At 48.3% G+C, this 25,333-nt stretch overlaps 2 protein-coding genes across 7 annotated transcripts in view; one reads left to right on the plus strand and one right to left on the minus strand.

The window, feature by feature from the left end:
- SNX1 (sorting nexin 1) overlaps positions 1-25,333 on the plus strand; it is a 631,233-nt gene that overhangs the window by 402,578 nt on the left and 203,322 nt on the right. The window lies entirely within an intron of this gene.
- The window catches only part of DAPK2 (death associated protein kinase 2), a 140,819-nt gene that overhangs the window by 5,609 nt on the left and 109,877 nt on the right, over positions 1-25,333 (minus strand). For 5 of the 6 annotated variants that reach the window (XM_050795988.1, XM_050795992.1, XM_050795993.1 and 2 more), the window contains 5 exons: positions 18,082-18,130; positions 17,227-17,253; positions 13,680-13,832; positions 12,559-12,604; positions 2-11,102 (listed from right to left, as the gene is read on the minus strand). In XM_050795988.1, coding sequence (XP_050651945.1) covers positions 10,494-11,102; positions 12,559-12,604; positions 13,680-13,832; positions 17,227-17,253; positions 18,082-18,130 — 884 coding nt within the window. In that variant the 3' untranslated portion in view covers positions 2-10,493. Of the gene's footprint in view, position 1; positions 11,103-12,558; positions 12,605-13,679; positions 13,833-17,226; positions 17,254-18,081; positions 18,131-25,333 lie in introns of those variants that run through there. The other variant, XM_050795994.1, reaches the window with a different exon arrangement.

A 25,333-nucleotide genomic window follows, 5' to 3' on the forward strand; every position in this document is an offset into this window, starting at 1 on the left:
AGCAGAGCATGGCAGCTGCTGCTGGGCTTCAGACAGCAGCCACCCTCCTCGCCGCAGAAGCCCCCCCCCACCGCATGCCCACCGCCCTTGGCTTGAACCTGGCATCTCCCCACCAGGCGGGGCACACGGTGGGAGCATCACAGTCAGGGCAACAGCTACACATGTCTCAGCTGTTCAGGAGATGCCTCTCAGCTATTATTACCACAGCCTGACACACAGACAGCCTCGGCTGGAGGCTCAGCAGCTCCTGAAGGGGAACGGCAGGAGGCAGGGGCTTCAGTCACACATCACTTTGGGGAGAGGGTCATTTTATGGCAGTCTGGGATGCCTTCTGGGCACTGGGGCGATTCTGGGCTTAGCAAAACAAATGCCTTGTTGGTAGATAGGGAATTCATACTCCATTAAAAAATAAATGGAAGGAAATAAGGGCTTTGATGAAAGTCAAGAGGTGACAGGATGTGCAGTTGCTTTTCACAGGCTGGCAGTCAAAGCTCAGCTTAAATCTTGACTTCTCCAAGAAGCTTGGGATGGTTTCTCTGAGCCTCAGTTTCCCCATCTGTAATATGGGGATTATAATATGTCACAGGGTTAAGAATTATATGATCACACATATATAAAGTGCTTAGCCCAGCACCACTCAATACATAGTAAAAAGTTATAGTGAGCTTTCCTGCCTTCTCCATTCCCTCTTCAACTCCCCCCTTTTGTAAAATAAGGTTTTCTGAAATCAAGAGAGGTTTCAGGGGTTCTGTGAACAAAATGTGCTATATCCATACAAAGGAATATTAGTCAGAAATACTATTCATAAAAAATTGAGTCCAATACATTTTACAACACGGATGAACTTTAAAAACATTATGTTAAATGAAAAAAGCCAGACACAAAAGGCTACCTGCTGTATGATTCAATTTAAATAAAATGTCCAGAACAGACATATCCTTAGAAACAAAGCAGATGGGTAGCTGCCAGGGGCCAGGGAAAGGGGAGAACGGGGAATGGCTACTAAAGGGTATGACATTTCTTCCTGGGGTAATGTAAACATTCTGGAATTAGATAGTGATAACGGTTACACAACCTTGTGAGTATACTAAAAACCACTGAATTGTACGTTTTAAAATGGTGAATTTTATGGTATATAAATTATAACTCAATTTTTAAAATTTAGTGTGTATGTACAGACACGCATTTCTTTGGAGGAGCATTGATAGCTTTTATTGAATCTCAAAGGCCCCCATGACCTCAAGAAAATGAACTGCCCAGAATGATTCCAAAGGTCCTGGGCAGCTCTGGTTTTCTCTGTGCTCCGATAGCCTTCCTGCCGCAATGCCTCATTGGGCATCTGGTGAATGCTAAGCGAGCTTGCTTGTTGATTCCCAAGTGCGGGTCTTGTCTCCTGACCATGCTCCGAGCACACCTCCATGCTTGATTTTTCATCATGGCATCAGGCACCAGAAGAAAGCCAGTGCACACTGCCGGCCACACTGCTCTGGAGCTGGCACCCTCTGGCAGGAGGTCCATCCCATGGCAGCCCCTGCCGCCCATCCCCCTGGAAGGCCTTCAAGTATTTCAAAGGCCAATTTCAGACATGATCTCCTCCAAGACAAATTTCAGAAAATCATGTCTCCCTCCCTGACATGAACAAAGCATGTGCTCCTTTATTAAGTCCAGCACCTGTCAGTCAGCCTTGCAGAGGACTCATCCCACTCCTGGAAAATGACTGGAGGGCACAGACTTTCTTCCTGTCTATGTCAGTGCCCCAACCCCAACTCTCCTCCCTACCCGGAACCTACAACAGTGAGTGCTTAATAGTTGTACGGTTAAGTTGTTTCCCTGAGCTGTTGGAGAGACAAGTTGGAATGAAATCCCAGGACCTGGGACCTACTTACTCCCACTGATGAGGGGCTCAGGTCACCTGGTCAGCCCAGTCACACCACTTTGAAAGGGTGTCAGGGCACAAAGGCTCCCCATGGCCCTGCCCAGGAGTCAGCAGGATGTAGCGCTCCAGGGACAGGGGTTGGGGTGACCCGGAGCTGGACGGGGAGTGCATGCCACCTAGAAGTGGATGGGAGATGAGAAACCAGGGGCTATTCACCCTCGAAACTGAAGCACAGTGCTTTGGGCCAAAGAGCGCAGAAGGAAAGACAGGAGGGGAAGGAGAAAGACAAGGAATGGGAAGAGAAAAGGACGAGGCTGCCAGAGGAACCACCAGGCCATGTCCAGTCTTCTAGATCCTGTCTTTAACTGTCACCCACCCACTCTGTGCACCTGCGAGCCCAGCCCTGGGTCTAGTCCCCCCTGGCACAAAAGTAGGTGGAGGGTGACAAATCTGTGCTGAAGACCTTGCCTTTTTCCTTCTCCAAGCCTTCCAGTGGCTTCCCCGTGCTCTCTATACATCCCCATGAGCTCATGGAGACCCTCAAGGCCTGCACCCTCCACCCGGATTTTCTACCTCTCTCCTTCCTGTCCATTTGGCTCCCATCACACAGGTCCACTTGCTGGTCTGTGAATCCAAAGTCTCCGGGTCTTTGCCCTTGCTCCCTCCTATATTCACTTTGTCACTTTGTTCAAGTCTTTGCTCAAATGTTATCTCCTCAGGGAAGCCTTCCTTGACCACCCTATATAAAGTAGCAACCCAACTGCCCCCATGACTCACTATGCCGGAGTACTAAATCTTCATTACACGTGGTGCTACCTGATATTCTGTTCTGTATTTATTCACATTCACTCTTCAGTATCCTTGGAGGGTTGGTTCTAGGACTGCCACAGATACGAAAATCTATGGATGCTCAAGTCCCGTATTAGAAAATGGTGTGGTATTTGCATGTAACCTACACATACCCTCCCCTAATGCTTTAAATCTTCTCTAAATTACTTATAATAGCAAATATGATGTAAATGCTATGTAAAAGTTATCACACTGTATTATTTGCATTTATTATTGTAACGTTATCTTTTTTACTTTTTGCACATTTTTGATCTGTGGTTGATTGAATCTGAGGATGTGGAACTTGCAGGTAGGGAGGGCTGACTGCTTGCTTTTTGTTAGTCCTCTCTCCCTCATACCTCCAAGCTCCTAGAATTTCCTTTCCAAGGTGCTTAGCACCCTCCCCAACCCATCAACCGTTTCTAACTGTAACTTCACTGACGTCTGCAATTCTCTTGGGCATGAATGATCTTTGAGCATAACCCTCACAGGGGCACTTGCACCTCTCAAGGAGAGTTTGCTGAGATGGGATTAGTAGACTCTGGAGGAGAAGAGATTTCTTTTTGTCCACTTACTGATTGGCACCCTCACCCAGGGGAGGAAGAGCTAAGCCCATGGCTGGAAGGTCAACATGCAGGTGTGGGGGATCTCGTTAATGAGAATCCCACCCGCCTCCTGGTCAAGCAGTGCCAGCCACTGAGCAGAGGGGCCCAGCTAAAATGTCAGGTGAGATCATCTTCCCAGAGGCTATTAATGGGAGGTGATGCAATTCTTTTGAGGGCCCTGTTTATAGCTACACACAACAGCACCAATCCCGAGGAGGCGGCCACGGGGCTATCAATCTGTCAGGCTGGCCTTTCCTAATCAATGGGCCTTCCTGGTTGTTAAGAGCCTCACTAAACGCTGATGCTGACATCTCAGCCTGGAAACATGTAAATTCTGCAGCAGAGGTGAAAATTCTGCAGCAAAATTGTTCCCAGAGGGAATGTGGCACAAATACTTTTGATTCAAGTGAGGGTGTGAGGGGGAGATGGAACTGTGTCCTGCCTTCTCCTGACCGCCCCTCCCTGCAAACAGAAAGTGCCCGCCTTCCGGCCTTGTGGTCCATCTGTGATACCAGGGAGTCCCGGTGATTCTGACCAGGCTCCTAGGAGTGTGTTTGGTGTCTTGGAAAAATGTCCAAAAGGGAAGCAAAAAGACAGAAAACTGTGGGATAGTCAAGTTTTGTTTATGCAGCTGCAAATGCCTTTGAAAAAGTCCAGTGGGGTGTGCCAGGTCAGTACCAACATCCACAGGCAGGGGCAGGAAGCAGCAGCTGCTGCTAAGGCATGAAAAAGGAATCCTGGCTTTACAGAAGAGGCGACTCCCCCAGCTCCACCCCACACACAACGATTTTCTCTAGATACTAGGCCTCCTTTAGGAACTGCAAGCAGATTGCACCTCCAACCCCCATCTGTGCCATCTCTCCAGCCCCTTACTCCAGTGAAACCAAGGGCACTCTCACACCCACTTCTCTCCTGCCCAGGACCCCTCCCCGCTGCCCTTCCCTCAATGGAGTTTTACAGGTGGCACCCTTCCACCCCTTCCCTTCACTGGCTGTTTTGATGGCTGAAGCCTGGGCTCTTCTGCCTTCACCCACCTGTTTTCCCAGGAAAGGAGCACATAGGGCTTGTGGGAGGCTTGAGTCTCTGCCTCCTCCTAAGTGGGAGGGAGAACTGCAGAAAGGCTGTGAGCCTGCAGGCTGTCCCCTACAGTGAACAAGCCAGTGGAAGGAGGCAGAAATGTCCCTTTCCTTGCTTGGCCTGGTCTCACTTTTCTGAGTTAGGTCTCGACATGGATACGCTCTCTTTTTTATTCTTCTTCTATGGGACCATCAGTTTTCCTGAGCAATTTTTCTCCCCAGGAAAAGCTCCAAACGTTCTTCCTTTTGTACTGTTATAAAACCCAAGAGACTTGAGAGACATAGCAACCAAATGCCACATGTGGACTGTTTGGATCCTGATTTGAACAAACCAGCTGTAATGGGACACTGTTGGGAGTGGTGGGGACATGTGAGTATGGAGTGGGAATTCAGGTGAGATAAAGGAACTACCGCTGATTTTGTCAGGTGTGATAATGGCACGGGGTTATGTTAAAAAGAAAGTCCTGGCTGGGTGCAGTGGCTCATGCTTGTAATCCCAGTACTTTGGGAGGCCGAGGCAGGCAGATCACCTGAGGTCAGGAGTTCAAGACTAGCCTGGCCAACATGGTGAAATCCCATCTCTACTAAAAATACAAAAACTAGCCAGGTGTGGTGGTGGGTGCCTGTAATCTAAGCTACTCGGGAGGCTGAGGCAGGAGAAGAATTGCTTGAACCTGGGAGGTGGAGGTTGCAGTGAGCCAAGATAGCGCCATTACACTCCAGCCTAGGCGACAAGAGTGAAACTCTGTCTCAAAAAAAAAAAAAAAAAAAAAAAAAAGAAGAAGAAGAAGAAGAAAATCCTTAGCAGAGATTTATGCTGGAGAATTTATGAGTTACATAAGTCTGAAGTTTGCTTTAAAATACCCCAGAAGAAAAGTAATGGGAGAGATGAATGAAAGAGGACCCGCATGACTTGATTCTTGCTGGAGCGGGGTCATGGGTCCTGGAATCCACTATCCCATTCCTTGTACTTCTGTGCAAGTTTTGACAATTTTCCTGCTGAGGGGACCATAACAAAAAGTTTAAAACTCTCTTTTAAATCTCTGTCGTCTCCCTCTCTTTAATCTCCATTCAACTGTTCCAAGTTCCCAACCCCAGTCTGGGCTCATCCCCCCGCCCTTCCAGATTTCACTCATGCCTTCCTCAAGGGACACAGTTTGGGGGTGGAAGGGGGTGGTCACTGGTGGGGACAGAGTCCCTGGGAAGGCCTCTTTTCTCTGCCACCCGCTTACCCTTTCTCAATCAGAATTCCTCTCTCCTTTGATTCCTAGGAGATGAGGAAGCTCTATTTTATCACTCACCACAGCTTTTCCCATCTAGTTGGCTGGGTCCCCATCTGCCCCAGACACTGAGTCTTTTATTTGAGGTTGTCTTGTCCTTGTCTGTAACCTCCCCGAGCCAGAGCACAATCAGTGTTTGTTCAATGGCACTGGACCCTTCTGCAACGTGAACATGCCCACTGTGGGGTCAAGAATTTCACAGACCAAGGAAAAACGGCATCCAGTTCCACAGACATTTACAGAAAGTTGACAGTAGGGGTGACAGCTGGGCACACAGCCACCTCCAGCATGGGCCGGGCCACCTGTGCTGCGTGATGGAGTGAGGTAGGAAGCCACCATCTTCATGATCACCTGCAGGGGTGGGGAGGGGGCCCATGGGGGAGACTCCGACTCTTTCTGCCATTATTTCTCTGCTCATTCCCTTCACTGCCAGGCTCCCGCAGCTGCAGAATCAAAATTACCAAACCATCACCCCACCTTCTGAGACACAGTCAGGCAAAGCTAGGCTGTGAGCACCTGCCTCACAGCAGGGACAGGCAGCTGCCTTCCCCAAGGGCCAGCTCGCCAGCTTCCTTGAGAATCATTATTCAGGGCAATGTCATACACTCACTTTCCCCTCCCAAACAGCCCAGGATGGTGTTTGAACAGAGCACAGAGGCCGACCTTTCATTTGCAGGCTGGGCTGGACTCAGTGGCTCACGCCTGTAATTCCAGCACTTTGGGAGGCCGAGGTGGGTGGATCACCTGAGGTCAGGAGTTCGAGACCAGCCTGACCAATATGGTGAAACCCCATCTCTACTAAAATACAAAAATTAGCCAGGCGTGGTGGCACACACCTGTAGTTCCAGCTACTCAGGAGACCGAGGCAGGACAATTGCTTGAACCTGGGAGGCAGAGGTTGGAGTGAGCCGAGATCGTGCCACTGCACTCCAGCCTGGACAACACAGTAAGGCTGTACCCCTGCCCCCCCCAAAAAAATCTGCAGTTTAGTGAATTAAAAATCCTCAATGGCAGAGGGGCTGCCCACAGAGCAGCACCCACAAGCCTTCCCTCCTCTAGGCACCAGCGAAACAGTCCACTCCCATAGCCCTTCCCGCCATTGTTAGCCCTCAACACTGTTGTAAAAAGTCAGCTGAGGGCATGTGGGGCGCAGAGATAAGCAGGTCCTGTGGCTGCATCCCACAGGACCCCCTGGTTCCCCCAGCATCAGGTTCCGATGCCATGGGAGGATGGGACTTCGGCTGGCCAGGACACAGAAGAAGGTCACGGTCTCCTCTGCTTTCCCCAAAAGACTTGGGGGCATTTCTCAACTCTCTTTGTCTTTAGAAGCTCTTTGTACAGAGAAAGGCCTGTTTATGACACGTCTAAGTGAGAAGCAGTTACAATAACTGGACGTGAGCACAGAGAGGACAATCTCACTGCTGTAAGGAAAACCACTTAGAGTTCGGAGTCCAGCTTGGGGCCAACTAAACGGGTGACTCTCAGTGCTGTGTGTAACTGATCACGATTCTAAAATAACCACTTTTCCCTCCCTTTTCCCAATTTCCCCCATTCAAATCATTGCTGATATTTTGCTCTTTTACTGTATTCTATTTTTATTTTTTGAGACAGAGTCTCACTCTGTCACGCAGCCTGGAGTGCGGTGGTGCAATCTTGGCTCACTGCAACCTCCACCTTCCAGGTTCGAGAGATTCTCCTGCCTCAGCCTCCCGAGTGTCCTGAGTAGCTGGCCCTATAGACACCCACCACCACGCCCAGCTAATTTTTATATCTTTAGTAGAGACAGGGTTTCTCCATGTTGGCCAGGCTGGTCTCGCACTCCTGACCTCATCTGATCCACCCATCTCGGCCTCCCAAGGTGCTGGGATTACAGGCGTGAGCCACCACACTGGGTCTGCATTCTATTTTGACCTTCACCAAAGAGCTTGCCCTGTGTTGCCCCATCAGTGGCTTCCTCTCCTTAGAAACCTGGCTGTGTGAAGGTAAAGTTGTGTTAACATGACCAAAGGGACATTTAATATTTGCAGTGTCTCAGCACCAAACATGTATACAACTTCCTGTGACCGTGCAGGTAAGACCTTGCAGAGACTGTAGACGGGTCATTTGAACCAATTCTCTTGGGTGGGATGTAGGAAACGGAGCTTTTGTCATCTTTCATTGGTTCCAAGATGTACATTTTTGGATCTCTGAAGTCAGGAGGCATCTCCCAGACGATGGTATCATATTCTTACTGTTGGCCTGGAGAGAAGGCAGGTGCTCCAGAAGAGGACAGTACTGTTTCTGCTAGCCGTCCAGGGCTACCCAGCCTCAGACTGTCAGACGTTACATTCTCTGCTTGATGTTCTTTTGGATCACACTGATTGTACAAATTCAGAAAGCAACCTGCATGAGTACCACCGGCTTGGGACTCCTGTTCTCAGGGGAGGATTTTTCACCCCCACTCAGTGTCAAGGTTGAGACACACAGGTTTCCTTGCTCCCCCTTTCTCATTTACCCTCTCACTGAGGGCATCACAGCTTTATTTGGTGGGGGTAGAGGGAGGTTCCTATTAGACTCCCCATCTTAGGCTTTTTTTCTTAGTGGTCCATAAAGTGATGATGCATCTTATCACCATGGTTTCTCATAAGTGATGAAGAAAGTTTCTGTTACAAATATTGTATATGATATTTGAAATGATCCTTCATGTGAATAGAAAAGGAGATAGGATTTTGAAGAAATGGTTTCATGAGATGAAACTTTCCTGTCTTGTCCTAAACCACTTCCTATCTGAGCTGTTCATGAGGCATTCCCTCCCCAGCACCGGGAACCTGCTGGCTTCCCTTGACTTTCGGGATAAAGGCAGAGTTCTTCTACATGGCCAAAGCCCTGCTGGTCCTGCCTGTTCTCTGGTCATTTCCACACTATATTCCATTCTCTCCCCTCCAGCTTTCAATCCTCGCATTCTCAACCTTCCACATCGCCTCTCATCACAGAGCCCTGGCATGGTGGCTCTGTTGGGAAATTTCTCTCTCCCTGGTTGGCTTAGCTGATCTCCGTTCCAGTGTCACTCTTCAGGACACTTCCCCCGACGCTGTCAGACCCCGACGGCAGGCCCCCGCAGCACTACGTGCTTCTCTCCCAGCATAAACACAAGCTGCAGCTCTACCTTTCTGTGATTCTTGATCAATGTTCAAATCCTTCGCTGGACTGAGCACTCCGTGAGGCAGGAATCAGGCCTGTTTTTACTCAACATTGTATCCCCAGAGTCAAGCCAGGCAACTGGCAGTTGGTTGATGCCTAAGTATAATTTGTAAATGGATGGATGAATCCAGGTGTGAGCTGCCCCCACAAGCAGGCAGTAAACCTCTGGAGCCTGGCACAGCCAGGGGAAGCAGAAAGAGCAACAGACTTGTCATCAGAAGGCCTCTACTTTTGCCATAATGATGTGACCTTGGGAAAATCCCATCCTCTGTCTGTTTCCTCATCTCTAAATTGGGAATATCATTTAGTCTGCCTGTAAGATAGGGATGTTTTGTGAGGCTGTGAAGACACTTTGAACTATACAAGTTATGCCCCACCCACAAGCTTCTAGCTCAGCAATGGGCTCCTATGCCAAGCTCTGTTGATATGAGTTGGTTGACTGTCCCCTTCCCCAGAGAAAGGGAGATGAGATCTTATCATCCTTGGGGAGGGGTGCTCAAAGCTTTGGGTCATGAAAGGACCATGTGGCCTTGTGCTTCCTCATCTTTACATTCGCCCTTTTCAAAAACCCTCATGGAATTTCTTAGGCCTTCAAGGCCCAATGGCCTAGGTATATAAGAAAAGGAACCTCCTGTTGAGGACCTTCTGGTCTTTATTCTTGACACAAAGTTGGGGCCATTAGCCAGAAGAGGGAAAAGGGTGGGGAATGGGAAGACTCCTTCTTTCCTTCTCTCCTGCTTGCAGACTGGTCTTCAGACAGAGACACGGCTGAGCAGGGACAATGACTGTACCTTCTGGGACAGAGCTCCTGGGACAATCATCTGCAGGTGTATGCATTGCACCTACACCTGGCAGAATGCATGAAGTTGCTTACTTTGCCTCTGGGACCTGGACTTTAATATTAAGGTAGCTATTTACAGCAAAGCCTTACTACTTTCTCCCATATACCTCATCTTAGAGATGGGAATCCTGGGTTTCTGTTTCATCTGTATTGATTAACTATATCATTTTCCCTCTCTGAGTCAATTTTCTCATCAGTTACATGGAAATAATCATAATAATAATAATGCCACCCACCTTCCTATCTCACTGAGTTCTTTTAAGGATCAAGTGAGGTCATTTGTCAGACATAAGTGCACGGTAAGTGAAAAATCAATGCAAACGAAAGGCAATATTATTTTCTCTATGCATTTTAAATCCCTGCTTCTGTAGCAGGAAAGCACCATGCTGACTTAGTTATTCCGAATTAACTCAAATATTACCCAAGATCTAGAGTCCATAAGGTATGTAGGCAGAGAGTGAGATGTGAACAAATCCTTCATCACAAATCAATTCTCAAGCAACTCTCCAGGGCCAGCCATTCTCCCTCTGGAGAAGGGGACCCTGAGGGGTATTCACTCTCTAATTGTTTTAACAGCTTGGCTGCCCTGCCAGCATCCTCCCAGAAAACCAGATTGGTGAGGGGAGGTGCAGAATGAAGAATGAACTGGCACGATTCTCAGCGATTCTGGATTCTGTGGAGAGGGTGGAAGGCTATACTACAGACACACACCCCTGCAGGATAATTCTAGCTGGATGCCGCAGCAGGATGGAGGAGAACATGCTTCTGCAAACCTCTTGGAATGCATCACTGACTAGATTCTGGTGATCAGAGCTTCCAGCCGGCCAGAACTTCCTCAGTGCATGATCTGCTGAGCAGCTCTGACAAGGGTTCACTGGTGTCCTGGTGGAATACGGAGCCCAGGCCCTCGGAGCTCCCACTCTCCAGCTGGAAGCTGCCCACCAGCTCCTGGATCCATTGCAGGTCTGCGGAGAACTCCTGCCTCAGAATCTCAAACTGGGTTTGCAGATGGTCCAGTTTCCTGGCCACGCTTCCGAGGCTAGATCCCGTGACCTGGATGTCTTCTCGCAGCAGCTTCTTCAATGACTCTACCTTGCGGAACTCATACCTGAGCTGGGACAGGTCGTGCCGGGTGCTCTCGTTCTCCTCTCGGTACCAAGCTTCCTTCTCATTGAAGATGGAGACCAGGGCCTCCACATCGTCCTGGATGGTATCGTTGGCCTCCACCAGGGCATGGAATCCCAGGTCCACCCGAGCCACGTCTTCCACCACACAGGCAAAACGTTCAAAGTTGACGTAGGAGTTGTTGCGAGGCATGCTTGAGTGGCATTTGAGAGTGTACTCTCTCAGGCGCTTGGTTTTCAGCTGGGTGGGCTCTGTCTTCCGCTCTTCGGGGGCTCTGACTTCTCCTTTTGACTGGTGGGTGTTCAGACAGAAGAACCAGAGTGTTAATTTGCCACCCGCCCCAGAGGGCAGTTCGAGGGGCAGGCAGAAGGCACACACAAGCGGCCTCTGGCATTCATTGCATGCATCAGGGCAGGGAGAACCAGGGCGGGATGAGCAGCCCCACAGACTGTAAGTGAGGTCAAGGAGTGTGGGGCTGCTGCCTGCATGCTCATTCAGGGCAGAGGGGTCCACAGTCATTACAGAGAGCTCCACACGCATAGCATTTAAGGGGTGCTCACGCAGACAAGCAGGATGCAGCCAGGACTCCACAGGCATCTGCGCAGGGCTGCAGTGCGTGAGGCCAGGGCTCACGCAGCGGGGCTGAGGAGCATCTCTCCTTCAGGGCTCCTTGGGCCTTCCCCATCCTTCAATGAGCAGATGAAGCTGAGCAGATGAAGCCGACCTCCTCTCAGACTACTCCAGCCCTTCCTGTTCTGTCTTCCACAGGCCTCACCTTCTCTTTGTATTGATTGATTGATTATTATTTTTTAGAGAGATGGGGTCTTGGCATGTTGCTCAAGTTGGTCTTGAACCCCGGGGCTCAAGCCATCCTTCTGCTGCCTTGGCCTCCCAAAATGCTGGGATTACAGGCATGAGCCACTGCGCCTGGCCTGCCTCACCCTCTCTTATCTCTCCCTTTCTTATGGTCATTTCATCCTTGCTGGCCTTCTCATGTAACAGTTAAGGTGAATGGGAAGTCTGGTGATGTCCCCAGGTGTGCATAGCTGGCCAGTCAGCAGAATTAGGGCCTGAATCCTGCTGAGTCTCACCCTCTCAAAGTGCTCTTCACTACACCAGACCACAAGAGCCTCTGGAAAGCCAGCAGCCGGGAGCCCAACTGCAAGGCGAGTTAGGCAGGGATTCATCTTTTCGCTCCAACTCTCCCCAGAGGGAACAGAATTGCCCTGACAGTGGCTGTCTCTCTTCCCCACCAGGCCTCTGTCTCGGGCCCCATTCCTCAGGGCCTGAGGAGGTGGGTGGCTGATTTAAGTGTCATCCTTGACTTAGAGCCCCAAAAATCAGAAGGAAGGAGGGCTGGTCACAAAGTTGGGGTTTTCAATTGTCATTGACCTCTCTACACCTGGGGAGTCCTGATTTCCACTTGGAGAAGTGGCAGTGACACACCCTCCAACAAAGAACGCTGTGTAAGTTGGCCCCAAAGAAAAAGGGTTTCAACTGAGGTTTGTGAGAGTTTCATTTCATAAGTTACCTGAATTTGAGACACATAAACTTAAAATGGCAAGCAAATAAACCTATTCGAACAAGCCCAGGCCCTTTGGGGCCCCTGGCTAGCTTTCATCTGTGCCCAGGGTCAGCGTTTCAAGCAAAGGCCTCTCTACAGGCCCTCTGCATCCGGCTGCCTAGGCCAACACTGGCGACAGAGCAGGGACCCTTTGCCCATTGGAACTCATGGCTGTGCCCTTACCGTGATCCAGGGGTGTCTGAGAGCCTCTTGGATTGTGAGCCGTTTCCTGCAATGAGGATTGGGAAACAGTGATGATCCATGAGGACAGAAGTTGGGAGCAACCATCTCTGTTCTCACTCTTTTTAGAACTATATTTTGGTATTATTTGGCCACTGCTGTCAAACCAGTGGAATGGAGGATGCAGAGATGGATGGGAACTGCTGCAAATTCTGCACTCCAGGGGAAGGAAGCAGTCCAGGCAGACCCCTCAATAGAGTGGCCTTGTTACCTAAACCCATACTGTTAGTCCCAAAGCTGAATGGCCTAAGAAGTCATAAATGCTCTAATGAGCTTCCATAATCTTCCAAAAGCCAACCCTCCATTGCTAAATCCCTGGTCTCTGTTTTTCTGTTTGCCTCCTGGATCCGTTCTCTGCCTTTTGCTGCTCTGTACCCAGGTAAGTGACTCTCCCTAGCACTGCTCTTAGACAGGAAAATCAGGGCCCTTGCACTCCAGACAACCCCACTCTGGCCCTCTCTGAAGTCTGTGGGATAGAGAGGACATGGTGTTCTCGTCTGTGGACCTTTCTTCCTGCTCCATCCAGGGCATACTCCGGGTACCCAGCACCCTGCAATCCCTGCCTATTTCATTCTTTGACCCCACAGCCACGTGGCTCACCCTGGCCCCTGGAGAAGGGATAGGGTTAGCATGTCTTCCACCGCCGCACTGTACTGACCTCTCCGAGCCTACTAGCTCCTACTCCCAACCTGAACTGGCTTGAAAATCCTGCCACTTAACCTTTTCAAATCTGAATTCCAGGTGCCTTTGGGACAGACTGCACAAGGTAATGAGCCCTAAAGAAACCCAGGCTGACTTCCAGCACACACACACACACACACACACACACACACACACACACACACGTTATTCACATTTCAACAGGAGAAGAAAGCAGAAAGACTTGAGCAAACAAGACGAATGCCACGTCTTGGCTAGGCCACACTTCCCAGCACCTGCCCCGATTAGACCACAATGGTGCAGATGACAGCTATGTCAAAGCAGGGACACACTGACAGGTCTTTGCCAGAGGTGATAGGAAGGGATCGGTACCTGAGAAACCAGTGGCTTCTCTGTCCTCTTACCGGGTCTCTTTAACCAGAAGCTTCCGAATGAAGTCCTTGGCCAGCTCGCTCGTCTGGCTGAAGAATTCCTCATCAAAGTCGTAACTCACTGCCGTGATATTTGCCAGTGTTTCCTGCTTCGTGTCTCCCAGGAAAGGGGATGCTCCACTTAGGCTGAGTACAACAGAGAGGGAATCACATAACTAAGGGAAAAGTAGGTGGAAATGGGGATGACAGACTAGGGGAACCCTGCCCCATGACTGCTGCATGGAGCTGGAAGGCTCCCAGCAACACAGCCTGCCCGCTCTGGGCAGCCAACCAGCAACCCGTTCAGCTGAATCCAATTCAATACATGTTCACGGAGCTCCTCCTAAGCACCCGACAGAAACTGTGTCTTCAAGGGATGTGAAAGCGGAGGGGAGAGAAACACAGAGACGTATCTCTTTGTGATCCCCAGCAGGACAAAGCAGAATATAATGGAAGGACAGGGGAGCACAGGAAAGAGGGAGGCCCAGTGCGGCTTCACGGTGACATGGATATTTGCATCGTTTGTGTCTTGAAGAATAAAGAGGTTGTCAGAGACAGGAGACAGAAGGAGAAGGAGACAGAAAGCCCTTCTGGGTTACAGGAGCAACTTAAGCAGAGCCCAAGAAGTTTGGAAATAGATGGGCCATTAGGGACAGGAAGGATCTGTGTGGTTCCCCAACAGGGACTGTCAAAGATGTCATACAAATAATGACTTCTAAATCTACTATCTCCTGACTCAGATTTCAGTTGCTCATGGGATGCCTTTGTAGAGGCATGATCCAGGGGTGTCTGGATCAGAAGTGCCATTGTCCCAAACTTATTGTGTCCAAACCCATTCCAAGCATTCCCTTGATGAATGACATTACTTCATGAATGTACCCAAGCTAGAAGCACAGGAGTCACCTTGGACCCTTCTTTCTATTCCCTTGACACATCTGACTGGCCAAAAGCTTCCTTGTTGGTTCCGTTTACTAAATATCTCTTGAAAGTCATCCCCATTTCCACAGCCACTTTCTTAGCATGGTGGCAGCAAGATGCACTGGAAACATTTTGATACTGCAATTTGATAAGCCACTCATTAGCTGTGTGAAGCTAGAACCCCTCTGAGCTGTAGTTTCCTCATCTGTAAAATAAAGAAACTAAAATTCCCACCTCACATGATTGTTGTAAAGAATAAATGCATACAAAAGCCTTATGTAATCCTGGCCCACATTAAGGGCTCTGGAATTAATGGCCATTATTATTGTTATTGTGAGAACACAAAAGCCCTCTATGACCTTCCATCTTCTATAGGATCACATCTAAACTCCTGAGCAAGGCATTAAGCGTCGGTCCTTACCCCATGCTTGGTACATTTCAGCCGAACTTAAGGTTTACCATTCCTTTTCTCACGCTGTTTCCTCAGCCAGCACAGCCCTTCCCTCCTTCTCCACCCACATCCCATTCATTCCCTACATCCCAGTTCAAATCGATCCATCAATCATGTGCTCTATTCCTCTCTCAATAAACCTTCAGCAAACCAGTGGCTCCCATCTGTGTCTCAGAGGGCGTGTTCATGCCTCCAGCCTAACCTTGGTTCCACTGGGTGTGAATTAGGTGTATGGTGTGTTTCCCACAGACAGGGAGCCCCAGCAAGCAGGGAAGACCCTCCTTCATGTCGCATCCTGGGGCCTGGTACGGTGCCTGCCATGGAGCAGATCTCAACAAAGCTGTTAAATTCAAACAAGCCACAAGAAGACTATGCCTTCAGCAGACACTGGGATTCCTTCTTTTTTGAGACGGGATCTTGCTCTGCTGCCTAGGATGGAGTGCAGTTGTGCGATTACGACTCACTGTAACTTCTGGGCTCAAGCGATCCTCCTGTCTCAGCCTCCCAAGTAGCTGGGACTGTAGATGTGTGCCAGCACACCCCGCTAGTTTTTTGTTTTGTTTTTTGTAGAGACGGGGTTTTGTCATGTTGCCCAGCCTGATCTTGAACTCCTGGACTTAAGCATCTGCCCACCTCAGCCTTCCAAAATGCTGGGATTACATGGGATTCCTTCATAGTTCAAATCAGAGTCCTGAAGAAATCAAAGTTTCAAGAGCCAGAGTCAGACTATTCTGGCTCTGATCTGAAACTATAGATTGATGGTTCTCAGCCTTCTCTTTGCATCAAATTCAGCTGGAGTTTTAAAAGATATAGATACTAAGACTCTATCCCCAGCAATTGTGATATAATAGATCTGGGGTGGGGCCTGGGCCATGGTGGGTGTTAAAAGCTCTGCTGTGCAGCCAGGGTTGAGATCTTCTGCTGCAGCTCGGGGGATCCACCATGTCACACAGGGTTCCTACTCCAAGTGCTGCTGGGAGAGTCAGAGACCTGGTTCATAGGGATCATTGAGAGAATGATCCCCTCAGCTGCTGAGCACTGGTGCCCCCTGCCCCAACCAGTTGACTCTTACTCCAGTGTGCTATAAAAATAGCATTTTCCATGTGTGCCGTGAAGGGAAAATGGTTGGGAAGGGCTGATGGAATGAATAGTCACCAGCCCACTGTGCATGTGCCAGAGCCAGGGCTAGGAAACTTGCACGTTGACTTATTTAGCTTTTACAACACGCCCATGGCAGGAAGTTTGTGATTCTCGTTTTTCTCATGAGAAAAACAAGCCCAGAGGTTAAGTCCCTACCCAAGGTCACAGAGATGGAAAGTGATAGTATCATGGGACTCCAGCCCCAGAGGTAACTCACTACACACTGGAGCTATGCAGGAAATCTCTGTCTAAGCAACTGAATACAGGCAAAGAGGAAGGAGAAAGGAGGAGAGAGACAGTGAGAGGAAGAAAAGGGGATCTGGGGAAATGAGGAAAGAAAGAAGAGGCAAGATTGGGGAGGGCATAAGTAGCTTCACAGGGCTGTCCAAAGAGTTCTGAGTGAAGGGGACGGGCACAGTGACTCACACCTGTAATCCCAGCACTTTGGGAGGCTGAGGCAGTGGACCATGAGGTCAGGAATTCAAGACCAGTCTGGCCAACATAGTGAAACCCTGTCTCTACTAAAAATACAAAATTAGCCAGGCATGGTGGTGGGTGCCTGTAATCCCAGCTACTTGGGAGGGTGAGGCAGGAAAATTGCTTGAACCCGGGAGGCGGAGGTTGCAGTGAGCCAAGATCGTGCCATTGCACTCCAGTCTGGGTGACAGAGCAAGACTCCGTCTCAAAAAAAAAAAAGAGTTCTGAGTGAAAAGTAACATTCTCCAGTACACCTCAGTCTGGGGGAGGCTAAACAGGGGAGTCCTGGCATTCTACAGGAGAAATGCAGACACAGGCTGTACAGAGTGGAGAGCCCGAGGCTGCTCCCGTGGATGCCTACTCAACCTCAATGCCAGGGTCAGATGGATACAATGAACCTACAGCACTTAGCCTCAGGCTTGCTGTGTGGACTTAACGCATCTGGATTATGGTGGGTGCTTAGTAAATGTCAGTCTGTCAGCCTGCCCCTCTCTCATTCCTTCTGGTTCCCCCAGATCTAAGCTGAGCCAGAGCCCCTAGATCAGGGATACTCACAGGATGTAGGTGATGACGCCTATGCTCCTGCAAAATAAAGAACAGTCAAGTCAGGGCCGCCTGGGTCCAATCCCCGACGAGCAAGGACACCCTCATGGATCTCAGGGGAAGAGGTCACTTGCCTCCTCCACAGTAGACCCTGGATGCCGTCTCATGCTCCACACCCCTCTCCATCCCTCTCCTCAGCAGCAGCCCGGGATGTGTGTGGAGTCATCGAGCTCCGAATCCTGAGTCTGAAGACCCAAGTTCAAGATCAGACTCTTGCACTTGCAGGCTGTGTGATTTAGGTAAGTCCCTTACAACCTGGGAGCCCTTTTCCCCTTATAAAATGAGGATAATGATAACTACCTCACAGGACTGTTGGCAGGATTTTAGAAAACCAGGTAACAAAGGTGCTTGGCCAACTGTAAAGCAGGGTCCAAATGAAACGAGTCCCATCTGTGCAGAGAACTAATCCCTGCAGTATCCGCAGGCCCAGCACAGTGCCCAAGAAGCATGGACTTTCAGTGACCACTTGGTTGGCCGACTGAGTGAGCTACTGTTACTATTATATTTAACCTGGCTGGGGCAGGCCCAGGGGTGAGCCTGCACCCTCCACCTTGCCTCTCTTTTTGCTCCTCCATTCCTGATAAAGCTCTGACCTGGCCAGGAGCTAACTGGCCTCAGGTCCAGGCCTAGAGGCCTCCAGCTGCCCTGGCCACAGGTCTAACATACTGGGGGAGCAGCCAGAGGCTCTGAACAGTGAGTGTGGAGTAAGGGGCTTTCATGGTTAAGGGGATGTAACCTAGAGCAGGATCTGAGGCCTTCTGCCCTTGGAAAGATTGCTAGGTCACCTGGGTGGCCTGTCCAACTTACCACATGTCAGCCTCCAGACCCAGGGGTTCGTAGTTCACAATTTCTGGAGCTGAAAGAAGTCATATTAAATAGTCAACATGAGTGTGAAAATGAGAGGAGAGATGGTTGTAGGGAATTTTAGGGAATTTGGTGCCAAATGTCTCCATCCTAAATCTCCAGGAAAATTAGAGCAGCAGATAAAGGTGATCTGTGTCTAAGATTTCTGAGGAAAGGAGTTGCCATGGCCCAAATGTTTGTGTGTCCCCAAAATTCATATGTTGAAAGCAAATCCCCAATGCAATAGTATTAAGAGGTATAGTCTTTAGGAGGTAACTAGGTCATGAGAATGGAAACCTCTCAAGTGGGACTAGTACCCCTATAAAGAGGCCTGAGGGCTGGGTGTGGTGGCTCACACCTATAATCCCAGCACTTTGGGAGGGTGAGGCAGGAAGACTGCTGGAGCCCAGGAGTTGGAGACCAGCCTGGGCAACACAGTGAGACCCCATCTCCACAAAAAATTTTTAAAAATTACCTGGGTGTGGTGGTACATGCCTGTAGTCCCAGGTACTTGGGAAGAGGCTGAGGTGGGAGGATTGCTTGAGCCTGGGAAGGTTGAGGCTGCAGTGAGCCATAATTGTACTACTACTCCAGCCTGAGTGACAGAGTGAGACCCAATCTTAAAAAAAAAAGGGAAAGAAAAAGAAAACGAGGCCTGAGAGAGCTTGTCTGCCCCTTTGGTCATTTGACAACTTAGCAAGAAGGTGCCATCTATGAAACAGGGTGAGCTCTCACCAGATTCCAAAGGTGCCTCACTGGCACCTTGACCTTGGCCTTCCCATCCTCCAAAACTGTAAGCAATAAATTTCTGTTGTTTATAAATGACCCACTTTAAGGTATTTCATCAAAGCAGCCCAAAAGGACTAAGAAAAGAGTTGTCTGTTATCCTGGTAGAAACCTTTTACAAACAGGCCTTGATAGGAAAAGGAAAAGTACACAGAACACCTGAAAAAGGAAGAGGAGAGCAGGGAGAGGAAGGTACAGGAAGGAGAAATGGGGCCTTGGCTATGCAGCCTGCTTTAGAACTCTCTGGTAAAGACCAGTCATGTCAGTGCTGGAAAGCGATGAAGAAGAAGGCATTTTCCTCTGAGTCTGGTCTGAAAGAGGGTCCCTCCCACCTGATGAGCAGGAGGACATTCTTGGGGGCCCCTGAGACAATGAGCTTGAGGTGCCTGAGGGGCAGCCAGGGGAAGATGTCCAGGGGCAGGCTTCAGGGGAGTGGGTCAGAGCCATCATGTTTGGAGCCATCCATGTACAGAAAGGAGCAGGAGCTGAGCCAACGATGTGATGACCAGGAGAGGGTGCAGAGTCTAGGAGAGATGGCTCTGCCAAGGAGACAAGAAGACCAAATGCTCCCCAGAGATCAAGCAGATAATCCCTGGAAAGTGAGTGTTGAATTTCACAGCCCCACAGTGCCCAAAGTGTCAAGAAGGTACAGGCTGGGCACGGTGGCTCACATCTATAATCCCAGCACTTTGGGAGGCCGAGGTGGGTGGATCACTTGAGGTCAAGATTGGAGACCAGCCTGGCCAACATGGCAAAACCCCATCTCTACTAAAAATATAAAAAAAGTAGCTGGGTATGGTGGCGGGTGCTTGTAATCCCAGCTACTTGGGAGGCTGAGGCATGAGAATTGCTTGAACCTGGGAGGTGGAGGTTGCAGTGAGCTGAGATCATGCCACTGCACTTCAGCCCGGGTGACAGAGTGAGACCCTGTCTGGGAAAAAAAAAAAAAAAAGGACCGGGTGTGGTGGCTCATGGCGGTAATCCCAGCACTTTGGGAGGCCAAGGTGGGCAGATTACCTGAGGTTAGGAGTTTGAGACCAGACTGACCAACATGGTGAAACCCTGCCTCTACTAAAAATACAAAATTAGCTGCGCGTGGTGGTGCATGCCTGTAATCCCAGCTACTCAGGAGGCTGAGGCAGGAGAATTGCTTGAACCCAGGAGACGGAGGTTGCAGTGAGCCAAGATCACGCCATTGCACTCTAGCCTGGGCAATAAGAACGAAATTCCATCTCCAAAAAAAAACAAAAAGAAGGTACACAGAAGTGGAGGTAAGGCATAGATGACACTTTTTAAAAGCTTGGAGATTATGGAGACAAAAGAGAGGACAGTAGCTTAAGAAGGACTGTTCATCCATGCTTTTTACATTTTCACTGCTACATGGTAATCCATCATGTGAATGTGTATCATTTTGTAGTCATTCTCTCAGAGTTCGTTTAAATGGCTTCCATTTTAAAAAATTATTGAAACGACATTGCTATGAATTTTTTTTTTTTGCATGTGTTTCCTAATGTGCACATGAAAGACTTTCTTTAGGTCAGTGATAATTCAAAGTGTGGTCTGCAGAGACAAACAGTTCATAGACTCACTGGTCCAACAAGATAGGCACAGAAATTTGGACTATGCATTTAGAGACTCTTATAGCAATGTGACACTGCTGTGACATCCAAACTGTGGTCATTTTTCTAATAATTTATTTGTTTTTATTTTTGTTTTTTTGAGACAGAGTTTCATTCTTTTTGCCCTGTCTGGAGTGCAATGATGCGATCTCGGCTCACCGCAACCTCCACCTCCTGGGTTCAAGTGATTCTCCTGCCTCAGCCTCCCAAGTAGCTGGGATTACAGGCACATGCCACCAAGACAAGCTAATTTTATATTTTTAGTAGAGACAGGGTTTCGCCATGTTGGCCAGGCTGGTCTCAAACTCCTGACCTCAGGTGATCCACCTCCCTCGGCCTCCCAAAGTGCTGGGATTACAGGCATGAGCCATAGCACCTGGCCTAAGAATTTATTTTTTATTGTATCTTACTGAAGTAGCAGTTCAAGACAGACTGATTTTTTTGTTTGTTTGTTTTTGAGACAGGGTCTTGCTTATTTACCCAGGCTGGAGTGCAGTGGCACAATCACAGCTCACTGCTGACTCAACCCCCTGGGGTTAAGCGATCCTCCCACCTCAGCCTCCCAAGTAGCTGGGACCACAGGCATGTGCCACTATACCAGCTATTTTTTTAATTGTTTTTGTAGAGATGAGGTCTCACTACATTGCCCAGGCTGGTCTCAAATTTCAAGCCTCTGGCCTCAGCCTCCCAAAGTGCTGGGATTACAGACGTGAGCCACCACATCCAGCCGAATTTTTTTTTTTTTTTTTTTTAAAGCTTTCATCATAGATTGAGAAGCAGAACTCACTTTCTCATGCCATTGATCTGAGATATATACACTTTTATTTCTGTCATCAACATGCTTTTATTTGTCTGTTTTTTTTTCTGTGCCTTTCTTTTCCTTTCTTGCCTTCTTTAAAACAAAGACTTTCGGTTTCATTGTTTTTTCCCCAACTTCTTTTTTTTAACAACTATCTTTGAGACATAACTGTGGATATCTAACAAATTCTAATATAAATCAACATTTTGATGCTCCTTTAACAATCTAAAAACCTCAGAACATTAATTTTAAACACTGATCCATCTAACATTTTCTTCATGTTTTAGTTTTATCCTATTTTTTTTTGAGACGGAGTCTTGCTCTTATCACCCAGGCTGGAGTGCAATGGTGCCAACTTGGCTCACTGCAACCTCCACCTCCTGGGTTCAAGCAATTCTCCTGCCTCAGCCTTCCGAGTAGCTGGGATTACAGGCACCCACCGCCACTCCCAGCTAATTTTTGTATTTTTAGTAGAGTTGGGGTTTCACCATGTTGGCCAGGCTGGCTGATCTTGAACTCCTGACCTCAGGTGATCTGCCCGTCTCAGCCTCCCAAAGCGCTGAGATTACAGGTGTGAGCCATGGCGCCCAGCCTATTGTTTTGTTTTTTGAAACACACTCTCACTGTCACCCAGGCTGGAGTACAGTGGTGCTATCTCGGCTCTCTGCAACCTCCGCCTTCCAGGTTCAAGCAATTATCCTACTTCAGCCTCCAGAGTAGCTGGGACTACAGGCGTGAGCCACAATGCCTGGCTAATTTTTTGTATTTTTAGTAGAGGTGGGGTTTCACCATGTTGCCCAGGCTAGTCTCGAACTCCTGGCCTCAAGTGATCTGCCCGTCTTGGCCTCCCAAAAATGCTGGGATTACAGGCATGAGCCACTGTGCCCAGCCATCATCACAATTTTAGGCAGAAAAATGTTTACATTTGCTTAATATTTACTGATTTCTTTGCTTCTCTTACTTCTTGCTTTGAGGCCTCCCTTCAGAGTTCATTTCTTTAATTCAGAAGTACATCTTTTAGAACTTCTGCTAATGATGGTCTATTGGTGGTAAACTCTATATCAATGTTTTGGGGGTTTTTTAATTGTTCTTCTTTGTTTTTCTTACATCTTTGCCCTCATTCTTTGTTTTTTTTTTTTGTTTTTTGTTTTTTGTTTTCTGATACATGATCTCACTCTGTCGTTCAGGCTAGAGTGCAATGGCGCGATCTCAGCTCACGACAACCTCTCTCTCCTGGGTTCAAGTGATCCTCCTGCCTTAGCCTCCCAAGTAGCTGGGATTACAAGCGTGCACCGCCACATCTGGCTAATTTTTGTATTTTTAGTAGAGGCAGGGTTTCACCATGTTGGTCAGGCTGGTCTCGAGCTCCTGACCTCAAGTGATCCACCCGCCTTGGCCTCCCAAAGTGCTGGGATTACAGGCATAAGCCACCATGCCTGTCCTCACTCTTGAGATATATTTCTGGGCACACAATTATGGGTTTACTTTTATTTTTCGTCAGCTCTTTGGAGATAATATTCCACTGGATACTGGCTTCCACTGTTGTTTGGAGAAATATGCTGTTGATCTAATTATTGTTCTTTTGTAGGTATTTGTCTTCTCTGACTGCTTTGTCTTGGTACACTTCAATTTCACTATAATGTATCTAGGTAAGATTTTTGTTTTTTCTGCATGGTATGTATTGTCCTTTCTGTGTCTGTGGATGCATGGATGCAGTTCTGAAAATTCTCAGCCATTCTCTTCAAATAGTGCTTCTCCTCTTTTTTTGTCTCTATTTCCTCCTTTTAGAATTCCAAAGAGACCTGTGATGGGTTTTCTCTTTTTACTCTCTTACTTTTCCTCTCTTTCATTTTCTACGTCTTTGTCACTCTGTGGTGCTCTAGCTAACTTTTTTTTGAAACGGAATCTCGCTCTGTTGCCCAGGCTGGAGTGCAGTGGCGCGATCTCGGCTCACTGCAAGCTCCGCTGCCGGGTTCACGCCATTCTCCTGCCTCAGCCTCTCGAGTAGCTGGGACTCTAAGTGCCCGCCACCACGCCCGGCTAATTTTTTGTATTTTTAGTAGAGACGGGGTTTCACTGTGTTAGCCAGGATGGTCTCGATCTCCCAAGCTGTGATCCGCCCACCTTGGCCTCCCAAAGTGCTGGGATTACAGGCGTGAGCCACCGTGCCCGGCCTCTAGCTAACTTTTTTCAGCTCTTTCAATTCTTCGACTCTCTCTTTCGCTGTATATAATCTGATGTTTAACCCATTCACAGAGTTTTAAATTTCAGCAATTAAATTCCTTCAAGTTCTATTATCTAGTTCTTTTTAAAATTCATCTGGTCATTTTTGACACCTCTTGTTGCTTGCTCATTCTTGTGAGTCTACCTTTTATTTCTATGTATATAAAATGTACTTTAATGTATATATTCCACTAGTGTATATATTCCATCCATCAGATGTTATAGTCAACATCTGATAATTCCAGTATCTTATGTCCTTGAACGTCTAAATTTTGCTAGTCTCTAACTGAAGTGGTGACAAGCGAACTTGCCTCTAGGGGAGGTCCTTCTGTTGAATTTTCTTGCTGCTCACTGCTCTAGCTCCAACTTGTCAGCTTTTGGGGGTGGGACAGGTGGTGCTGAAGGAGTTACTATGTTTAAAGATTTCTCTGACCAGGAGCAGTGGCTCACTGGCTCACGTCTGTAATCCCAGTACTTTGGGAGGCCAAGGCAGGGGGATCACTTGAGGTCAGGAGTTGGAGACCTGCCTGGCCAACAGGGTGAAACCCTATCTCTACTAAAAACACAAAAATTAGCCAGCATGGTGGTGGGTGCCTGTAATCCCAGCTACTAGGGAGGCTGAGGCACGAGAATCACTTGAACCCAGGAGGTGGAGGTTGCAGTGAGCTGAGATCACACCTGTGCCCTCCAGTGTGGGCGACAGAATGAGACTCTGTCTCAATAAATAAATAAAAATAAAGATTTCTCTTACTTCCCGTGAGACCAGAATTTCACGAAAAAGAAAATTTTTCTCAAGAATCCAGTTTTGTAAGCCAGGCATGGTGGCTCACACCTGTCACCCAGCACTTTGGCAGGCTGAGGTGGGAGGATCACTTGGGTCCGGGAATTTGAGATCAGCCTGGGCAATATAGTGAGACCCCACCTCTACAAAACATTTTAAAAATTTGCCAGGCATAATGGTGCATGCCTGTAGACCAAGCTACTCAGGAGGTTGAGGTGGGAGGATTACTTGAGCCCAGGACATTGAATCTGTGGTGAGGTATGATGGCACCACTGCACTCCAGCCTGGGTGACAGAGTGAGACCCTGTCTCAAAAAAAAAAAAAAAAAAAAAATCCAGTTTTGTAGCTGGAGGGCTTTTTAGAACACCTAATCCACCCTAGTACTAAAAGCTGACATTAATTTTTTGACCCTGGGTCTCAGGTTACAATATCAAAGGAATGGTAGGAGCAGGGGAAAATGGTTATAACCTATTTCTCAGGGGTCTTGGGAAAGAAAGTCATCATAATTTAGCCAAGGGTTTGGAGAAGTCATCTTATATATTTTAAGGTAAGACAAAACCAGTGCAAACAAAACCATACTGGCTCACAAAAGTCAATGATGTGTATATCTTTCCAACTCTGTATTGAGTGACAACATGCCAGTATCTTGAAATTGGCCAATGCTATAAATTAGGGAATTTGTTTTTGAGACCTGGTTGTTATTTATCAGCATACCACTGGACAAAACTCTCCATAGTACAGCCTCATCCATCAATAACCCACTCACACGAACAGTCTAGTGTGAACTCTCGGCTCCATTTGCAGTGGACAGTGACTTGTCCCTGATAAGTGGCTTACTCTGGCCTTACTCCCCTGATGGGGTATCAGTGAACCTGGGAGGTGTTCCTCCTCTCCTCTGGCTCCCTCCCCACCCCTCTTCCGATACCTCTCCCACCCCAACACCAGACCTTTTTCCCTCACTCACTCAAGGCCATGACTGATCCCATTGACTTTGCCAGAGTGGATATC

This window comes from Macaca thibetana, chromosome 7 (assembly GCF_024542745.1).
Source record: "Macaca thibetana thibetana isolate TM-01 chromosome 7, ASM2454274v1, whole genome shotgun sequence".
Taxonomy (NCBI): Eukaryota; Metazoa; Chordata; class Mammalia; order Primates; family Cercopithecidae; genus Macaca; species Macaca thibetana.